We start from the raw sequence: 17,015 nt of genomic DNA on the forward strand, positions 1-17,015 counted from the left end.
TTCACTATTGAGAGGTATCTAATTACCTGATTAATTAAAAGACATACTGTATTATTGTGAGAATGTAACCAAAATAATGATCATCTTTTCAACAGAGCCTTACTTGCGGAGTCATAAGAGTGCCATTAAAAAGAATAAATCCTTAAATATAAAAAGGAAGAAATAAAAGAATAAATAAGTAAATAAAAAAATGTTGAAACGGAAAGATAAATACATAAATTAATAAATAAATGTGGAAATATTAGGGCATAAGAAAGATTAAATTCTATTATCATTAGGTTTCACATTTATTTCTGTATAATTTACATATTGATATATTGTACATTCTTATTTTTTTACTTTATCCCTGTATTTTTTCCTTCTTTCATTCTTTTCCCTGTTGCATATGCCAGTGCTTGAAGGGCCACGCTGTCAGTCGATTTCCTGCACTCAGTTCCCGCAGACATGAATCCTGCATATGCAAAAGCAATAGCAGAAAAAATAAGGAAAATAAAGGGATTAAAACTAAACAAATCAATACAAAAAATGTGTTGTAATGTTAAACATTTTATTATTCTTTCATTGATATTTTTCATTGATATTTGATTCTAACAATTAGTCTTTTATATATATTTTTATATTTTCTTTACTCATTTCTTCTGTTATTGATTCTTCTTTATATCTGTTTATTTCCTTATAGTTTTACAGATTTATTCTTTTTTATTACGCTCCTATGATTCTACATACTGAGACCATACAAACAGTATAAACGTGCAGCTGCTCTGCGGTTTCTACATGTAGCCACACATGGCTATAGCCACACGCAGGCTGATATCACATACAATCATAACCTGAAAATCATTCCGAAGGCCACTAAAGGAAGGGTATCGTCAGATGAGATGGAATCATGTTTTGGTCTCATTTATCCAAAAATGAAATTAGCCATCAATATCTAATTGAATAGACATGTTCTGCTCTGCTCGCCTGTGAGCCATCACAGCGAGGATCCGCACAGGAAGCACAGGGATGGAGGGAGCAGTGGATGAATGATGACTGTAACACTGCGTGGCTTCATAAGTTCTGTACAATCATGTTTTTACAATAAAATCATGTTTTTGATAAATCTTTAGTGGTTTATTGCTGTGTGCTAATTTCCTGGATACAGTCACTTGGCAGATGTACATTTACATTGAATGACTACAACTATACACTCGGGACAAATCTGGCGAGAGTCTCATCCAAACTTATCTGGAACTGAGCAGGTTCTAATGTAGCATAAAGTTCAGATAACTTTTATAAAGGCTACAGAAAATAAAAGAAACTTAATTGATGATAAAAATAGTGTTTTTAACACATGCTGTTCATGATTGATCCATTCACAGTATGAGCATTTTTGATCTGACCCAAACATTTTTCTTAATCTTGTCTTCTTAATTTGTGTTAGTACTCCAGGTTTTAGTCATATCCTTGTGTTGGTATTATTTGGGATATGATAAGTTCACTTATATCATTGACAAAAACATCACAGCTAAGGAACAAACACACCAGGACAAAAAATTGGCCTGATTTTAGATCCCCATGAGCAGTCCAGAGAAGAAACTGGATGTTACACAATTTGAACACCTGTCCCCATCTGCCGGGAAAAACATATTGGGAAATGATGTCTGGAAATACAGAGGAAGGAAGTGGGTGAAATGATCCGTGTGAATAAAGGCTCTGTGCTCTCACAGATGTTTTAATCTCTGTGTGAGTCACAGCCTGAGATTCTCAGGCAGAACACTGCTGGCTTTGTCTAAGTCCTGCCTGGTAAATCAGCAAAAACAATCTTTCACATCCTGAAATGTCCCCTCCGAGGAGCTCGGGCTGACGAAATCACGGCCGTGGACGTATCTGATTTCCATTGCTCTTCTCAGTGGTTGTTGCTGTTGATAGATCTTACATGAATTCAGAACTGATTCAAGTTCATGGTCAGTTTGGAACCAGTAGCTTATTAATTTTATTTTTTTTCCCCTTTTTATCATTTTTGAATATTTAGTCTAACTTCACTGTCCTGGTTTTCAGCTTTTTTGGGATATAATTTTTATATGGAATATGAAACCTATTTATTCCCTGTATACAGTATCACCTCGAACAGTATCCACATTTATGATCACTGCATCTTCATTTGTCAGTATCTCCAACAGAGAGTATTCAGACACCTGAATGCCACAGTATCACAGTTATAATAAAGTACTGTAGGTTTTTCAAAGCAGAGATGCCCCCAAAAAACTCAATCACTCAAAAAAAATCAAAAACTCTAAACCTTTTAGATTAAATAATACAGTTGTGCTCAACTTGAATCAACTATCTTCAGCAACACATTTCTTATAACAACTACAACAACCAGACTGTACCTTATTCTCATAAAACCAGACTGAGCTGCATGAGTGAATCTCTTCTTAAGCCTCCATCTTTAAATGGCTGCTATTAGCTTTCATTATTTATAAATGTTACAGGCCCCCGGTCTCTCTAACTTGTTCTCCTTTGTTAAGATCCACACAAAATAGCCTTGATATAAAGACAGGTGAAACCCAACATCATCATATTCATCCTTAGACTTTAATTATTTCAGTTGCCTCTAATTTTAAATGAATCTGCTGGCTTTTAATTTGACGATCATTTTTCAGGTTCCCAGTAGAGAAAAAGTTGTCACACTTTGAACAGAGACCCATAATATATTTTAAAATATAAAAGAACCCAGCAGCTTTTCTTTTTTCAGAATTACAGCTTTTCCCCCAGTTTTGCAATTGGCTATATTTTACTATACAGTATGTTGTGCAATTCATTTAGTCCAGGGAGGGATTTTACATGTTTTTAACATTTTTATCACTTTTTTACTACAACTGTAACCAAAATTATGCATTAGCACACTGTAATGAAATGTATTACCTTTTCAGCAAACTATCACAAATACTTGTACTTTAATACTTTTAACTTTTTAATACCCTTTTTAAATAAAATAGGAGATGAAATTTACTGTCCTGTTTAGTTCAATTTTTTTTTACCTTTAAATAACTTGAGCATTGCCGTAATAATCCCTCTAACTTGAAACAACAAGGCATTGTAAATGAAATGCAGTTACATGTTGTGTAGTCTTTAAATGTTTAACCACTAGGGGGAGACATTACATACGCTAACAGTTGGCTGTACCTCCAGCAGTGAATCATCTCTGCTCCTCTGATGCACTACAGTCATAATACAACTGTACCAAAACGCCCAGTGTTATCCAGAAAACTAAATCTTTAAAAAGTCTTCTGTCAGCAGATGAGTCAATTCGTGTATTTAAATTTACACCAAGGTTTGCCGTGCTGCTTTTCATCTGCCAGAGGCCCTCAACAGTGGCTGACCGAGCTCCACACAGAGCCTAATTTAGAGCCTGGAGGCTGCACACCAAGGGCGTCGGTTTCATTTCAGCAATGTGGGGCACACTGTGCATCAGCTTCTGGGCAGCAAATCACTCTGACACAGTGCTGGCACACAAGGAGCCTAAATTTCACCACATAAAAATTCAAGCATGGATGAGATTGCATAAGGTAATACTGAATTAGATCAGAGTACTGATTAAGACTCGGTGGGCAGATTCTTTGTTGCAACCATATAACTTTTGTAAAAATATTCTCACATTTGAAGCAGAAACATTCAGGAAAGACGGTTCATCCATCTAAAACTGAAAGGAACCTGTCCATCTCCTTGTCTCTACTCTTCGTGTCCCTAAATTGTAAAGCACTTGTGTATGAATTGCCTGGCCTTGCCTTGTGTGTTTGTCGGAAAAAAAACCCCATAAAGAAATAAAGTTTTCATCCATCTGACACCTCTTGAGTCTGATCAGGCCTTGTAACTTGATTTAGAACCGGGGTTCTTCTGACCAAGGTTTCAGGGACACATTCTCCATCAAACATTGGCTGCAAATCACACTGACACGCTGTGGACGCATGAGGAGCCGAAATCCCTCTCTATCAGTGGAACTGAAGTACAAGACACATACTGTGTCCAAATAGGAAAGAGAAGTCTCATGAACTCAAATGTGTGGGCATCTGAGAACACCAGAAGGAGAAAGAAAGTTTTTTAAGGTGGGAACAGAAAGATGACAACACAGTCCAATTTGTGGTCTTACTTTGGACAGACTTTGGCTGTCAATAAGGAGCATTATCATTAGCTAGATAAGTGGTTCCCAAACTAGGGCACCGGCCCCCCTGGTGGGGTGCAGAGCAGTGTAGGGGTGGTGTGACCAGGGGAGAATATATAGGATGAAACAGTTAAAGTTAAATGAAGTGACTTATGTAGGAAAAAGAGTTTGCTGATGCTATAATACAGACCTTTATTTCATTAAAATTCAGCTTGAATCCTTTTTTTTCGCCAGTTGCTTCCCCATCATTGTTAATGTAGGGAAATGAACTTGCCAGGAAGTTTGGGAACCACTGAGCCAGATGATGTCAGCAAGCTGTGAGACAACCGTAACCATGCTTCCAAATGTCTTTTGGGCCATTAGGTCATAACAGAACAGCCGATTACAGGAAATATTGCATAAAAATCCAAAAGAACAGATTTTTGATATTCCCATTTGATTTTTTTTCTAGGTCTTTGTATCATCTGTACTTTACGAGATGCATTTAAATCCTAACATTCAAATTTTAGTTGAAGTGTGTATGTTTTAGCATCAAAATGCTATCTTCCCAAACCCTTGTAAAAATGTTTTGGCACCTGACCTGACAGGTTTCTGTCTAGTGACATTGCTACGTTTATACATATAAATCGTCCTAGGACGAGGGAGGGGAAGGCATCAGTGCTCTGACCTATGTCTACTTTTTGCTAATGGATGAGGGTGAGTTTCCATTTGAAAATCCTGAAAAGGGACACAGATGGAGTCACCCTTTAAAAGGTCCAAGTGCATAAGATCTATGGTGATTTATTAGCAGAATATGGCAGAAACGGAATATAATATTCATAAGTACAATTCATCAGTGTATAATCACCTGAAAATAAGAACTGTTGTGTTTTCATCACCTTAAAATGAGCTGTTTACATCCTCCTTCTGGTCCTCCTCCACAGCCCAGAATGGACAAACCAAACACCAACTCTAGATAAAGCCTCCCATGTTTTTCGCAAGTGTTGCGGCCACTGTAGATTCTCCTACACACTTTGAAGAGGAGGTTAGACCAGGTGTTTGAAATCTGCAAGCTCACCACTAAGTCCTCTACACTGGACCTGGACAGATTCACTTCTTTCTTTCAAAGAAACTGTACCACCGGTGAGGATTTGTGTAAATAATAATTGCAATATAGCTACATATAAAGAATTTATTTCAGGTTTTACTTATATTTCTTAAAACATATACATTTTAAGGCAAACATGGAATCAAACTATTACAAGCCAAGCCATTTGTGAACAAAGAACTAAAAAAAATCTTATGACACTGGAGCCATAATACAAAAACAACACATGGAAAAAGTCTTGTGTAATAGTGGACAAATGATTTTGAGTTCTCATGAGCACTAGAGATGAAATTGGATGTTGCATGGTTTGAACACCTGCCTCCATCTGCTGGGAATAACATACTGGGAAATGACGTCTGGAAATATTTCAGGAAGAAATGGCTGAAAGTATCAGTGTAAATAAAGACTCTGTGGTCTCACAGATGTTTTAATCTCTGTATGAGTCACAGCTTGAGATGTTCAGGCAGAACACTGCTGGCTTTCAGCAAAAACAATCTTTCACATCCAGAAATGCCCAATCTGAGGAGCACAGCTGTTGCGGATAGATCTTCCATGAACCCATAAGTGTTCAAAATCAGTTACGGTTAAAAGTTTCGTGGTGGTTTTTGTCTTTCAAAAACAAATCCAAACCTCTGATCCTTTCTGTGGTGTCTGCTCTGGTCCAGGGAACATCAGTCCTCCGGCAGCTTTGATTTCATAATCCCACGACCTTCTTGCCCTTGTTCTTTGATAACTTGGGCTCTTTCTCACTCTTCTTGTCTGAGCCTTTATTCTTCTTACCGGCTTTAATCTCTGCTTCCCACTGTTTTTTCACCAGTGTGTAGAGCCTCATGGTGGCCTGTGCATCTTGGACCTAGAAGAGAGAACAGAAGATAGAGGAGGAGATGAGTTCAAGATGCTCAGTGGTTGTGACCGTGTCACCGTTTGAAAGCTACAACCCCAATTCCAAAAAAGTTGGGATGCTCTGTTAAATGTAAATAAGAACAGAGTACAATAATTTGCCTATATTCAATTGAATATAGGACAAAGAAGATAGTTCAAACTGATAAACTTCATTGTTTTGTGTAACTGCACACTCATGCTTAATTTGATGCCTGCAATGAACAGGTTAATTGTTAACAGGTGACAGTATCATGATTGGATATGAAAGGATCCTTGATGATCCTCAGTCCTTCACAAACACAGGTGGGGTGAAGTTCATCACTTGTGAAAAACTGTGAGGGGACAATACATTTAAGAATAATGTGTCTCAACACAAAATTGCAAGGAATTTAAGATTTTCACTACCTACAATCCATAATATAATTAAAAGATTCAGAGATTCCACAAAAATCTCTGCATGAAAGGAAACCAGCACTGAATGCCTATGACTTTTGACCCCTCAGGTGTCACTGCATTAAAAATCAACATGATTGCATAAAGGATAAAACTACAGGAGGTCAGGAACACTTCTGAAAACCGTTGTCAACATAGTTTGATGCTGCATCTTAAGACAATGCAAAGTGAAAGCCATATATCAACATCCAGAGACAATGAAAACGTCTCTGAAGTCCAAGCTAACCTGAGATGGATTCGCACAGAGTGGAAAAGTGTGCTGTGGTCTGACAAGTCCACATTTCAGACTGTGCTTAGAAATTACTGGCATCATGACTAAAGAAGAAAATGCTGAGTGTTGTCAGCACAAAGTTCAAAAGCCAGCATCTGTGACGGTATGGGGGTGTGATGCCCATGGCATCATGGGTAACTGTCACATCTGTGAAGGCCCCATTAATGCTGACAAGTACATACAGGTTTTGGATGCAATCTTTTTCAGGGACGTCCCTGCTTATTTCAGCAAGACGATGCCAAGACACATTCTGCACGTGTCACAACAGCATGCTTTTTTTTTAAAACACAGTTCAGGTACCAGACTGAGCTTTCTGCAGTCCAGGGCTGTCTCCCACTGAAAATGTGTGAAGCATTATGAAGTGCAATATCTGACAATGGAGATCCTGGACTTTTGAGCAACTTAAGTTGTATTTCCAGCAAGAATAAGAAAGAATTCGACTTTAGCGTCCTCAGTTCCCAAACACTTAGTAACACAGTGGTAAACATGCTCCTGTCCCACCTTTTTTGGAATGAACTGCAGGCATCAAATTCAGAATGAGTGTGCATTTACAAAAAAGAGAATAAAGTTTATCAGTTTGAACTTATATCTTGTATACTCACATTGAATATCTTGTCTATGTAGTGTATTCAACTGAATTTAGGTCAAAGAGGATTTGTAAATCTGTTTTTATTTATGCTTTACACAGCACCTCAACTTTCTTGGAATTAGTGTTGTAGATGTGTGTTGTGTTTGATGTATTGATGACTTACGGATGAATGTTCACCCTGCTGGACATTAACGTTGAGTATTTCCTTACAAAGGAGTTTCAGCGAAGGTCGAGCACTCTAAAAAAAAAAGAAAAGAATCACATAATATACAACACTGATTCTGAGAATTGGCGTCAGGGATTTTATAGGTTCTTTTTGAGGCGCCCACACGCACATGTATTGTCAACTTTATAGTACCTTTACAGTATCCTTAAAAGGTTTGTACTTCTGAGTGTCCCGGATTTTCTTTTTTGGATGACCCAAGAGTAAAATCTGAAACAAGAGCTCAAGATCGGTTTTTAAGTGATTACATTTATTTTGGAAACTCAAAATCAGACATTACATCCACGCTACCTTTAAGTCATTGTGTATCGCGTGTCCAACCACTACTCTGCCTTGCAGGATCTCAGCAACCTCCCTCTGCACAGTCTTTACGTCCTCTCCTGCAGTGAGGCAAAAGCGAATGAGAAATTATCATATAACAGTAAATGAGCAGATAATTTAGAGCCATCAATTATAACTTGTCTCAGTTTCTAAATACAATTGCTTTCATGACTCACCATCTTTGATGTTCTCTGGTCTGATGCCACTGACGGCTGTCCTGTAATCCGTCACCTTCTCTGTGGGTTTCACAAATTTGTCATAGATGCATTTCCCAAACTGGTTCACGAGTGACACACGAGCCAAGATGCTGTCCTCTCCATCAGGACCGACTCCCACCATCTCACAATCAATGGCCACAGCCCTGGTGAGGCTAACGGTTGGCAAATGGCAAACAGGGTGATAAGAGAGAATAGCAGTCAGCGCTACTGTTAAAACTGAGAAGAACTATTGTCTTGTTTTTGTTACATATATTGTTAAGACTGTTTTATTCTGTCTCTCTGTCACTTGATCTGGATTGGTTGTATCATCTTTGAATTGTAACTAATCATCTTGCACTAAACACAAAAACTATCATCATTTCATAGCGCTTAGACAAAGTAAAACAAACATTTGAACATGCCTTTTTTAAAACAATCCCTGCTTTCAAATGTAAAATTTTATGTTGCTGCAAGTTGATTTAATCCTGTTACAAAATAAACTGAAACCAGTAGCAGTCTGGAGAACAGGGAAAATACATTCACCAATCTAAAAAAAGGGAAAATAGTAAGCTGTAATGTTAAAGAAATAAGCTGCGAATTTTGGAAAATACGGTTATTCTTCTTCCTGCTAAGAGTTACACAAGAGGATTGATTCTATTCGCATGTCAGTCTGATCAAAATGAGGCCACAGACAGCTGCTGATTAGCTTGTGTAGCATAAAGACTCAAAGACACAGGGACCCTGGCTCTGTCATGCAGTGATGTCCTGGAGTCCTGTCATCACAGGCTGCCAGGCGATTAGGTCTGTTACTAACAATTATTTTGATTATCGATTAATCTGTCTGTCATTTTCTCGACTCTTTGATTGTTTGGTCCATAAAATGTCAGAGAATGGTGTAAAATATTGATCACCGTTTCTCAAAACCCAAGATGACGCCCTCAAATACCTTGTTTTGTCCACAACCCAAATATATTCAGTTTACTGTCATAGAGGACTTAAGACTGAATATTCACATTTGAGAAAGTAAAATCAAAGAAGACAAGTGACTTAAAATGATGAATCAACAATTTAAAAAAGGTGGTGAATAATTTAATAGTTGATAACTAATCAATCAACTAATCATTGCATCTCTAAAGGCAATCAGCTGAGACTCCAGGAAGTCACCAATTAACAGCTAGCAGACAGATTGGAGCTGTTGTCCAAATCATACATTTTCTTTTTACTATTAGTACATACTACAGCTGCCTTTACAAAATATGTAGTATGCATACAACTGGGACACACTACTTTGTCATAACATTGCGCCTTGACCTCTAGACCTCCCGGTCAAACATCTGTCGCAGTCGGTGGCACAAAATTTGAAGTAAACACAGACAGTATACAATTTGGAATAAAGCTCATCTGTCAATGAGCTGTCATCTGTCTGTGCTTCCTCAGCAGCTCAGTTGACCTGACATACCTTCTGCTACACAGAGGATTGTGGGTACTGCAACTGACATAATACATATTGGGACATACTAAATATTTTTCTAGTGTAGCTAGCATGGTAGTATGGGTATAGGAACGCATCTAGACCCAAGCTAGCTGCTTCCTCATGTTTCCAGTTTTCAAGCTCCCTTTATATTTACCATACAGATGAAAGAGTGGTATACATCTTCTCATCTAAGTCTCAACAAGAAAGTAAATAAGAGAATTGCCCAAAAAGTCACACTAAATGTACTATTTATAAAATGTACTAAAATAAGCAAAAACAGCAGTATGGGCCTTTAAAAGTACATCTTACACTCACAGTATAATGTTGCATAACGCTGGTGCCAATGATTTATCAGTTAATGGTTTAATTGCTAAGAAAGATGCATGTTTAAAGCAGCAATCAATATAATTTAATTAAAGGTATAATCTGCATCATTTTCCTTAAAAATTTCAATCATCACGTATGACCCCCCAGAAGAGTGTGGTGGTGGCTGCATCTGGAGAGACCCTAGTTAGTAATTATCGTTCTGATGTGTTTACGAACAGCTCGGTCAAATGCAACTGACTCTACTTTTACCATACTTCTGGATTAAAAAAATCTGATTTGTTAACTAGCGAATGTTTCTAAAGTCATAAAACAAACTGTCAGTAGACTTTTACCAGAGCACCACATCTGTGGGGCTACAAGAGGACACCGACTGTGCTGTCACTCACCCCTCAAAGGCTTTCTCCTTGACCAGGGCGTTCTCTGTGCTCTTGTGTTTCTGAATGCCCTGCTTCTTCCTCATGATCTCTGCTGCCTCTGCTCCCACCGTTGCCTCAATGTCATCAGGGTCTACGTCATCAAACCAAAGGTCCTCTCTAAAATAGCCCGGGACAAGATGAAGTGAGCAACCACAATTCTTCTTGACCTAAATATTAGCAGATATTAGTGCTGTATACTCACTCTGTAGGTTTCGTCTCTTCAACCACAGGCGACTTCTTCTTCTTGGCTGCTGGCTCAATGTTTGACTTTCCACTGTCCTTTTTCCTTTTTGGTGCAGCAGACTGTCCCGTCTCTGAGACACCTGGAACATTTAACTTCACCTGAGAGTTCGTCGAGACAACACTGTCAGGAACGGTTTTGTGCTTCTCTTTCTTCCTCGTGTCCGTCTGTCTGGGACAGAGATTGTTCTTGGAAATGTTTTTGGAAGAATTTTCTTTTGCCTCCTTTTTTTGCACAGCACCATTCTCATGTTTTGGTGTCATGGGCGGCTTCTTCTCTGGTTGACTGGCCTTTAACAGCTGTATCAAGCAAAGCATAGCAAAGTTGTGAGTAGTCTTTTGGAAATATTAAATAAAGTACTGAATCTTTAGGAAAATACTGAATGTCACAGAATCTAAGATAATCCTTTATTAATGCCACAACAGGGAATTTTGCTTTGTTACAGCAGCAAAGTGGGATAAAATAAGAACAGAAGCATGAATAAAAACAAGATATTAATTTAACAGTGAGATATAATAAATAGGTAAACAACTAAAATAAAAACTAGAGAGAATAAAACAATATAAGACAAGACACAGGCTCAGCAGTTAACATTATTGCACATATTGCCAAGTAGATAGGTACAGTTGGTGTGAAATAATATTGCACAAAATGGTATGTTTCCCTGAGTGTATTGTTGGTATAGACAGACCAAACCCTTTCTCTCACCTGTTGTAATGTTTTCCAGTTAGCAGAGAACTGTTGGGCATCTTTTGGAGGTTCTGTTTGCTGAGCTTTAGCTTTTTGTTTGTCCTTGTTGGGTGGACGCTTCATCTTTTTAAACTTCTGTTTCATCCACTCTTTTCTTTTCTTCTTCGCTGTGGTATTTTTCTCTGTGGATTTGTGAGGTTTTGTTGTAGCAGCAGCGTCTCTTTTCTTGTCCTTCACCTTCGACATTATAGCCACTTTTGGAAAGAAATGCTGTGTATTATTTGTTTTAAGTCCGTCCTCAGCCACGCTGGACCGTCAGAGCTCCGTCACTTGGTGTAACGTTAAAAAAGTAACGGTCAACACAGTGGCAACAAGAATTTTCGTACCGGAGTAAATTTAATCCGTGTAGCCACACTGACGCAGACCAATTGTTATACTGTTCATAACTCATGAGAAACTTGATTAGTGATATACACCAGGTGCTCCAAAGCCATGCTGAAATGTGTATTTCCGAGGTGTGCAGCAGCCAAATGGGTCCGGCAAAAACATGAAATCGTAAACATAACTGCATCTATTGTGTTACTAAGCTAAACAACCCAACTACTATGGTGTAGTTTTCCAATTCACATTCACTCGTATTTATATAATGTGTTAATGTGTTAAAAATTATGTTTGTTTTGCTTCTTATTCAAAATACGGAACTTATTTTCTGGCAAACGTCTCACACCGGACTGAATATCATATGGGACAAAATTCAGGCAAGTTAGTTGATCGTCGAATTAGACAGCGGTAGTGAGACCCAGCCTGGGTTTTAGTGAAAATGTTCAGTATATATGTATTTTAACTTCAATGTTGGATAAATACGTCGTGTAGCGTATTTGGACATCTTGGTAAATAACCAAAGGTTAGTTTAGGTGCATTGACAGGAAAATATCTGGTAGCGTTTATGTGTTGCCAGGAGTGTTGTACTATTAGCTGCTAGATGAACCAGACTTACACATATTTATAGGAATATAATTCGAGCTAACTTTGGGGCTTAAGCTTCCTTGAATTGTGAAACTTCCTCATCGCACTTTTCTCTGTTCTTGATGTGGTTTCAGATCATGGTGGAAAATTCTCCCTCTCCTCTGCCTGAGAGAGCCATTTATGGCTTTGTCCTTTACCTTGGCTCTCAGTTTGGCTTCTGTAAGTATATATTAAATGTTGTCATTCCATTATTCCAACATAAAAAATAATTAATTTAAATGAGAAATTCAGTAGAGCGATTACGTGAGTTGAATACCAGGTTTGTACACAGTATTTCTGAAATATGTACATGAAATACTATTTCATGTACATTTGAAAACTTTTAAGTTTGTTTATCAACACTTAACTCTTCCCTGATGGAATTTCCAAACAAAGATGGTTGCCCAAAATGACATATGTCCTTGTTAAACTACATAAGATACCCTCAAACTTTCATCCATCACAGCAGGACACAATGCAATCATTACTTATTATTAAACCTTTATTATACCTTGAAAGACCATTGAGCACATATCCTCATTTACAATGGTGCAAACAAACAGCAGACTAAAAAACAACAAAGTATGATGGCTAAGAGTTAAAAGACAGGATGGTGAACATACTATGTGGTAGATAATAAAACAAATAGTAATGTGTAAATTTGAATAAAATTAACTAATAAAACTGATGATTTACAATATCATTAAAAGCCTTCAATCAAACCTTAATTTCCCAGTGTCAAACATTGTGAATAGGTATTCATTCAAAAATCATTCCGACCATGTCAGCAATATAGCATCTAAGTTCCCTTCTTCTCTCCACAGTTCTCTATTGTCTGTGGGCATTTATACCAGAGGAGTGGCTTCATTCAGTCGGACTCACTTACTGGCCTCAAAAGTAAGTAGAAAACTGTGATCAGATAGTAGTTACCCCATAACGAGTCTCCTCTCTTGGGTGTTAAATGAAATAGTGTGCATCAAGAAATACATGAACCGCATTAGAAGTTTCATGATCCCTTAACTTAAACATTCTGTCGTGTGTAGATATTGGGCTCTTGCTGTGCCGATCTATCTGCTGGTTACATTAACAATCACTACGGTGTTGTTGTTTGGAGTGAACATGAACAACACAGCTCCACTCGACTCTGTGGACAACATCACAGGTGAGGACGTAGCCGTATTGATCCACTGTTGAAGTGACAGTGCACTTCTGTGTGTTGTTTTTTTTTTTTTTTTTTTTACTACAATGACTATTGTTATTAATATTGTAATTAATGTTCTGTAAAACACTCACATTTTAAGAGGATCTTCTCTTGGACTTCTGAACTTCCTGACCTTAACACCCTCTATTGTCTTTCTATCACAGATGTGTACGCTCAAGGCCAGAGGACAGAAGGCTGTCAGAAGGGTGGAATACCCAGACTGAAAGATGTTTCCATCAGTGAAGTCAACAAAATGTTCTATATGTCACCCAAGGGATAACAAACAGAAAATTATTTTATCTTGAGGCAGAACAGAAGTGTGAAGTCATGGTTTACACTCGGTGTATAAAAGAAGGGTTATGCTTTATTTATTTATCTGGGAACAGTACAAAATGCAGGGAAATATGTACTGAATGATCTCACTTTTTCTCTTTATCTACAGTGTATTGGACAAAATCATGTGCTGTGTGTTTTAATATCAGTGATCAGCTGAATGTGGTATAACACAATGTCACGACCAATTTAACCTATTGTCAGAGAAACTTTTAAACTGGATGAAAAAGGTAACATATGATTATATGCAATAAATTACATATTTTTATATCTATTTGTTTTTTGTGCAATAATTATACTTTTGATAACATTAAATAAGCTATTATATCTATATTTGATATCTGATTTTTGACTGTCCCTTTAATGCATGAAGTAATTGTAATCCATTAATATACGCTATTCTGAAATGGGCCATTCTGCACTTCTGCTTTTGGTACTTAAGTATATTTTGATGAATACTTTTGTACTTTTCTTTATGTAATATTTTGAATGCAATCCTTTTTACTGTACGAGACTCTTACACTGTGGCACTACTTGTGGATCTGAGTACATGTCAATATAAAAGATGCAGTCTTTATAATGACAGTGATGATGTATATGTTAAAAACTGTTAGGGCTGCTACTAAAGATTATTTCCATAGTTAATTAATCAGTCAGCTATTTTTTCAATTAACGATTAATAGTTGTTTGTTGGTTAAAAAAAAAACAGAAAATTATGAAAAAAGTTGATCAATTAAAAAAAAGTGCAAGATGACATCCTCAAATGTTTTGTTCACAAACCTTTACTGTCATAGAGGAATAAAGGAACCAGAAAACATTCACATTTAAGGGGCTGGAATCAGAATCAGAGAATTTGGATTTTTTTTTTTCTTTAAAAATGACTTTAATCAATTATCAAAATAGCTGGAGATTAATTTAATAATCAAGTAATAGATTATTTATTGTAGCTCTAAAAGCTGTGTGTTTAAACTAAATATACAAACTGCTATTACCCTCCACTGAATTTGCTTAATTACACGATGAAACGAATTTCCCCCATAGCTGCATTCGCTTGTAGTCAGTATTCATGTTCACTGGGTGGCGATAACGAGCAGCTGTGCAGAGTGTCTAACCCTTAGAGAAGAAGACGTGCTTCCTTGATTCTTGCATCCATGCCTTCTAGTGTTTATCATTTGTGATTCATGCATGAATCTTTGATTTAAGCGTAGTACCGGTGGAGCAGACAAATGGCCTTCGCACTGCCGGTGTGGATCGCGGTCCAGGAGGAGTTCCTCGGACATGACGAGGCGGACAGTGGGTCTCCGAGCTGTTTCGACGACTTCGACGATGAAGCTTTGTTCCAGCAGTTCCACCTCAACAGACCCTGCGTCGCCTTCATCACAGACTCCATCCGCACACGGATGAAGAAAGTGGCTTTGAAGAAACCCGCGCTGTCCGTGGACGCGATGGTAATGTTGGCCCTGAACTATTACGCACACGGGGTCTCCTCCGCCGCCGTCCAGCAGAAGGTCGGGATGAGCCAGATCGCGGACAGCTCCGCGCTCATCAGCACAGTGTCCGGGGTCATCGCGGGGATGTGCGATCAGTTCATCTCTTTCCCAACCATCCAGGAAGCACAAGCCAACGTCGCCTCCAGGACAGAGGAGTTTTGCGGGATCCCCAACGTGCTGGGCGTCGTGTCTCCAGCTCACTTCAAGATCAGAGCTTCTCCGTATGAGAAGGACACTTTCAGGTCTTTCGTCAACACTTTGGGCTACACGTCGGTCGTGAGCCAGATCATATGTGACTCCGACGCCAACATACTGAGTGTAGAAAAGTGTTGTGTGGGGAGCACGTTTGAGCAGGAAATGTGGGAGTCGTCGTTCAAAGGAAGGGAAATAGAGGAGGAATTGCACGGACCATATTGGGTCATTGGTAAGATATAAAAGAAATACAAAACTAGGATCAAGTCATAACTAAGAAGAGAGTGTATCGAGACCAAGACAAGACCTAGACTTTGAGGGGTTGAGATCAAGTCAAGACTGAGTCAACACCAGGACTAGACTAGAATCAGAAAATGCACAGGCAATTAAGTGATATCCCTGCTGTTGTGATCATGACTGGTCTTGAAATAAAATCTCAAGTCCTGTTTGTTTGAGACAGAGACAGCACTGAGTAAAAATGCAGTCGAGTTCTTTACGAAACCGGGAGACCAGAAGATGGTCTTGTGACCAGTCTCAAGACCAAGACCGATCTTGAGTACAACAACATTAGGCAGTGGTTTGGCCTCCAGCCAATACAGCGCTCTTGAAAATCTTGAAAATCGATTAATTGATGGTAGTCATTTTTTAAGAAATGATTTCTAAATTCTCTGATTTCAGCTTTTAAAATGTGAATATTTCCTGGTTTCAGGAACGTCAGGGGGACGTCATCCTGGGTTTTGGGAAACAGCAAGCAACATTTTTGTTACATTTAATGGAGTAAACACTAATCAAATAATTGAGAAAATGATCAACAGATTAATTGATAATGAAAATAATCATTAGTTGCAGCCCTGGACTGTACCCTGCAAGGCTGAGTTGTACCCACCATCATCCATGCTACATTACATTAAACTCTTTAGGATTAACATTTCAGTGCTTTTGTTTCTGTCATTTTGTATTAATTGCATTTTCTTGTATGTTTTGTAAAGGTGGGAAAGGCTATCACTTGAGCAAACATGTCTTGACTCCTGTGATAGAACCTGCAAACGACAAAGAGACCCGCTACAATGAGGCCCACACAAAGATCCATAACGTCATGCGAACAACCCTCGGCTCCATGAAGAGGCGTTTCAGGTGCCTGATGCAACTTGGTTTTGCACAAGAAGGCTCTTTGGATAAAAAGTCCAACATTATCAAGGCGTGCAGTGTCCTGCACAATATTGCAAAGAAGTTCTCTGTCCCTCCCCCACCTGTTGCTGGGAAAATTGAGCGCCTGCATCCAGGCAAGCCACTGTCGGGGCCAAGCGAGATCAACCCTGAGGCCCTTAAAGCCAGACAGGAACTCATCGATAATAACTTCTCTGTTTCCAGTGGCGAGGACCCACCGAGTACAGACATTACAGAGGAGAACGAGTTAGTAGAGTGAGTGTGTTGTTTGCTCAAGGAAGCAGAGGTTTGACACATTCTCATTTGGAGAGA

The 17,015-nt window shown here is 38.4% G+C and overlaps 3 protein-coding genes across 4 annotated transcripts; 2 read left to right on the forward strand and 1 right to left on the reverse strand.

Annotated features, from left to right (window-relative positions):
- Positions 1-5,301: 5,301 nt before the first annotated feature.
- Positions 5,302-11,853, reverse strand: rexo4 (RNA exonuclease 4). Its single transcript, XM_084741303.1, has 8 exons — positions 11,334-11,853; positions 10,587-10,924; positions 10,355-10,501; positions 8,147-8,340; positions 7,941-8,029; positions 7,785-7,859; positions 7,590-7,664; positions 5,302-6,084 (listed from the first exon to the last, which is right to left on the reverse strand). The coding sequence occupies exons 1-8, from the start codon at positions 11,559-11,561 to the stop codon at positions 5,926-5,928; spliced, it is 1,305 nt and encodes a 434-aa protein (XP_084597429.1). The 5' UTR covers positions 11,562-11,853; the 3' UTR covers positions 5,302-5,925.
- A 198-nt stretch (positions 11,854-12,051) lies between these two features.
- Positions 12,052-14,124, forward strand: pigp (phosphatidylinositol glycan anchor biosynthesis, class P). 2 transcript variants are annotated; one of them, XM_084741304.1, is made up of 5 exons: positions 12,052-12,219; positions 12,416-12,500; positions 13,145-13,217; positions 13,364-13,482; positions 13,686-14,124. In XM_084741304.1, exons 2-5 carry the CDS (start codon positions 12,419-12,421, stop codon positions 13,799-13,801), a joined length of 390 nt encoding a protein of 129 aa, XP_084597430.1. In that variant the 5' UTR covers positions 12,052-12,219; positions 12,416-12,418; the 3' UTR covers positions 13,802-14,124. The 2 variants fall into 2 exon arrangements, with proteins under 2 accessions (XP_084597430.1, XP_084597431.1); XM_084741305.1 differs by having other exon boundaries at positions 12,063-12,205.
- Positions 14,125-14,940: 816 nt separating this feature from the next.
- LOC146311922 (putative nuclease HARBI1) lies at positions 14,941-16,991 on the forward strand. The gene is made up of 2 exons (XM_084740612.1): positions 14,941-15,768; positions 16,526-16,991. Exons 1-2 carry the CDS (start codon positions 15,081-15,083, stop codon positions 16,960-16,962), a joined length of 1,125 nt encoding a protein of 374 aa, XP_084596738.1. The 5' UTR covers positions 14,941-15,080; the 3' UTR covers positions 16,963-16,991.
- The last annotated feature ends 24 nt before the right edge of the window (positions 16,992-17,015 follow it).

Source organism: Lutjanus erythropterus, chromosome 17 (genome assembly GCF_056507025.1).
Source record: "Lutjanus erythropterus isolate fLutEry1 chromosome 17, fLutEry1.hap2, whole genome shotgun sequence".
NCBI lineage: Eukaryota > Metazoa > Chordata > Actinopteri > Lutjaniformes > Lutjanidae > Lutjanus > Lutjanus erythropterus.

Excerpts from the sequence above, each read along its gene's own strand:
- rexo4 (XM_084741303.1), bottom strand. The coding sequence starts at position 11,561 with ATGTCGAAGGTGAAGGACAAGAAAAGAGACGCTGCTGCTACAACAAAA. Across the intron at positions 10,502-10,586 it reads GAAGAGACGAAACCTACAGA|AGAGGACCTTTGGTTTGATG; the intron begins GTGAGTATACAG and ends GGGCTATTTTAG. Across the intron at positions 6,085-7,589 it reads AGCAGGGTGAACATTCATCC|GTCCAAGATGCACAGGCCAC; the intron begins GTAAGTCATCAA and ends TCTCTCTTCTAG.
- pigp (XM_084741304.1), top strand. The coding sequence starts at position 12,419 with ATGGTGGAAAATTCTCCCTCTCCTCTGCCTGAGAGAGCCATTTATGGC. Across the intron at positions 12,501-13,144 it reads TGGCTCTCAGTTTGGCTTCT|TTCTCTATTGTCTGTGGGCA; the intron begins GTAAGTATATAT and ends TTCTCTCCACAG. Across the intron at positions 13,218-13,363 it reads CTCACTTACTGGCCTCAAAA|ATATTGGGCTCTTGCTGTGC; the intron begins GTAAGTAGAAAA and ends TGTCGTGTGTAG.
- LOC146311922 (XM_084740612.1), top strand. The coding sequence starts at position 15,081 with ATGGCCTTCGCACTGCCGGTGTGGATCGCGGTCCAGGAGGAGTTCCTC. Across the intron at positions 15,769-16,525 it reads CGGACCATATTGGGTCATTG|GTGGGAAAGGCTATCACTTG; the intron begins GTAAGATATAAA and ends TGTTTTGTAAAG.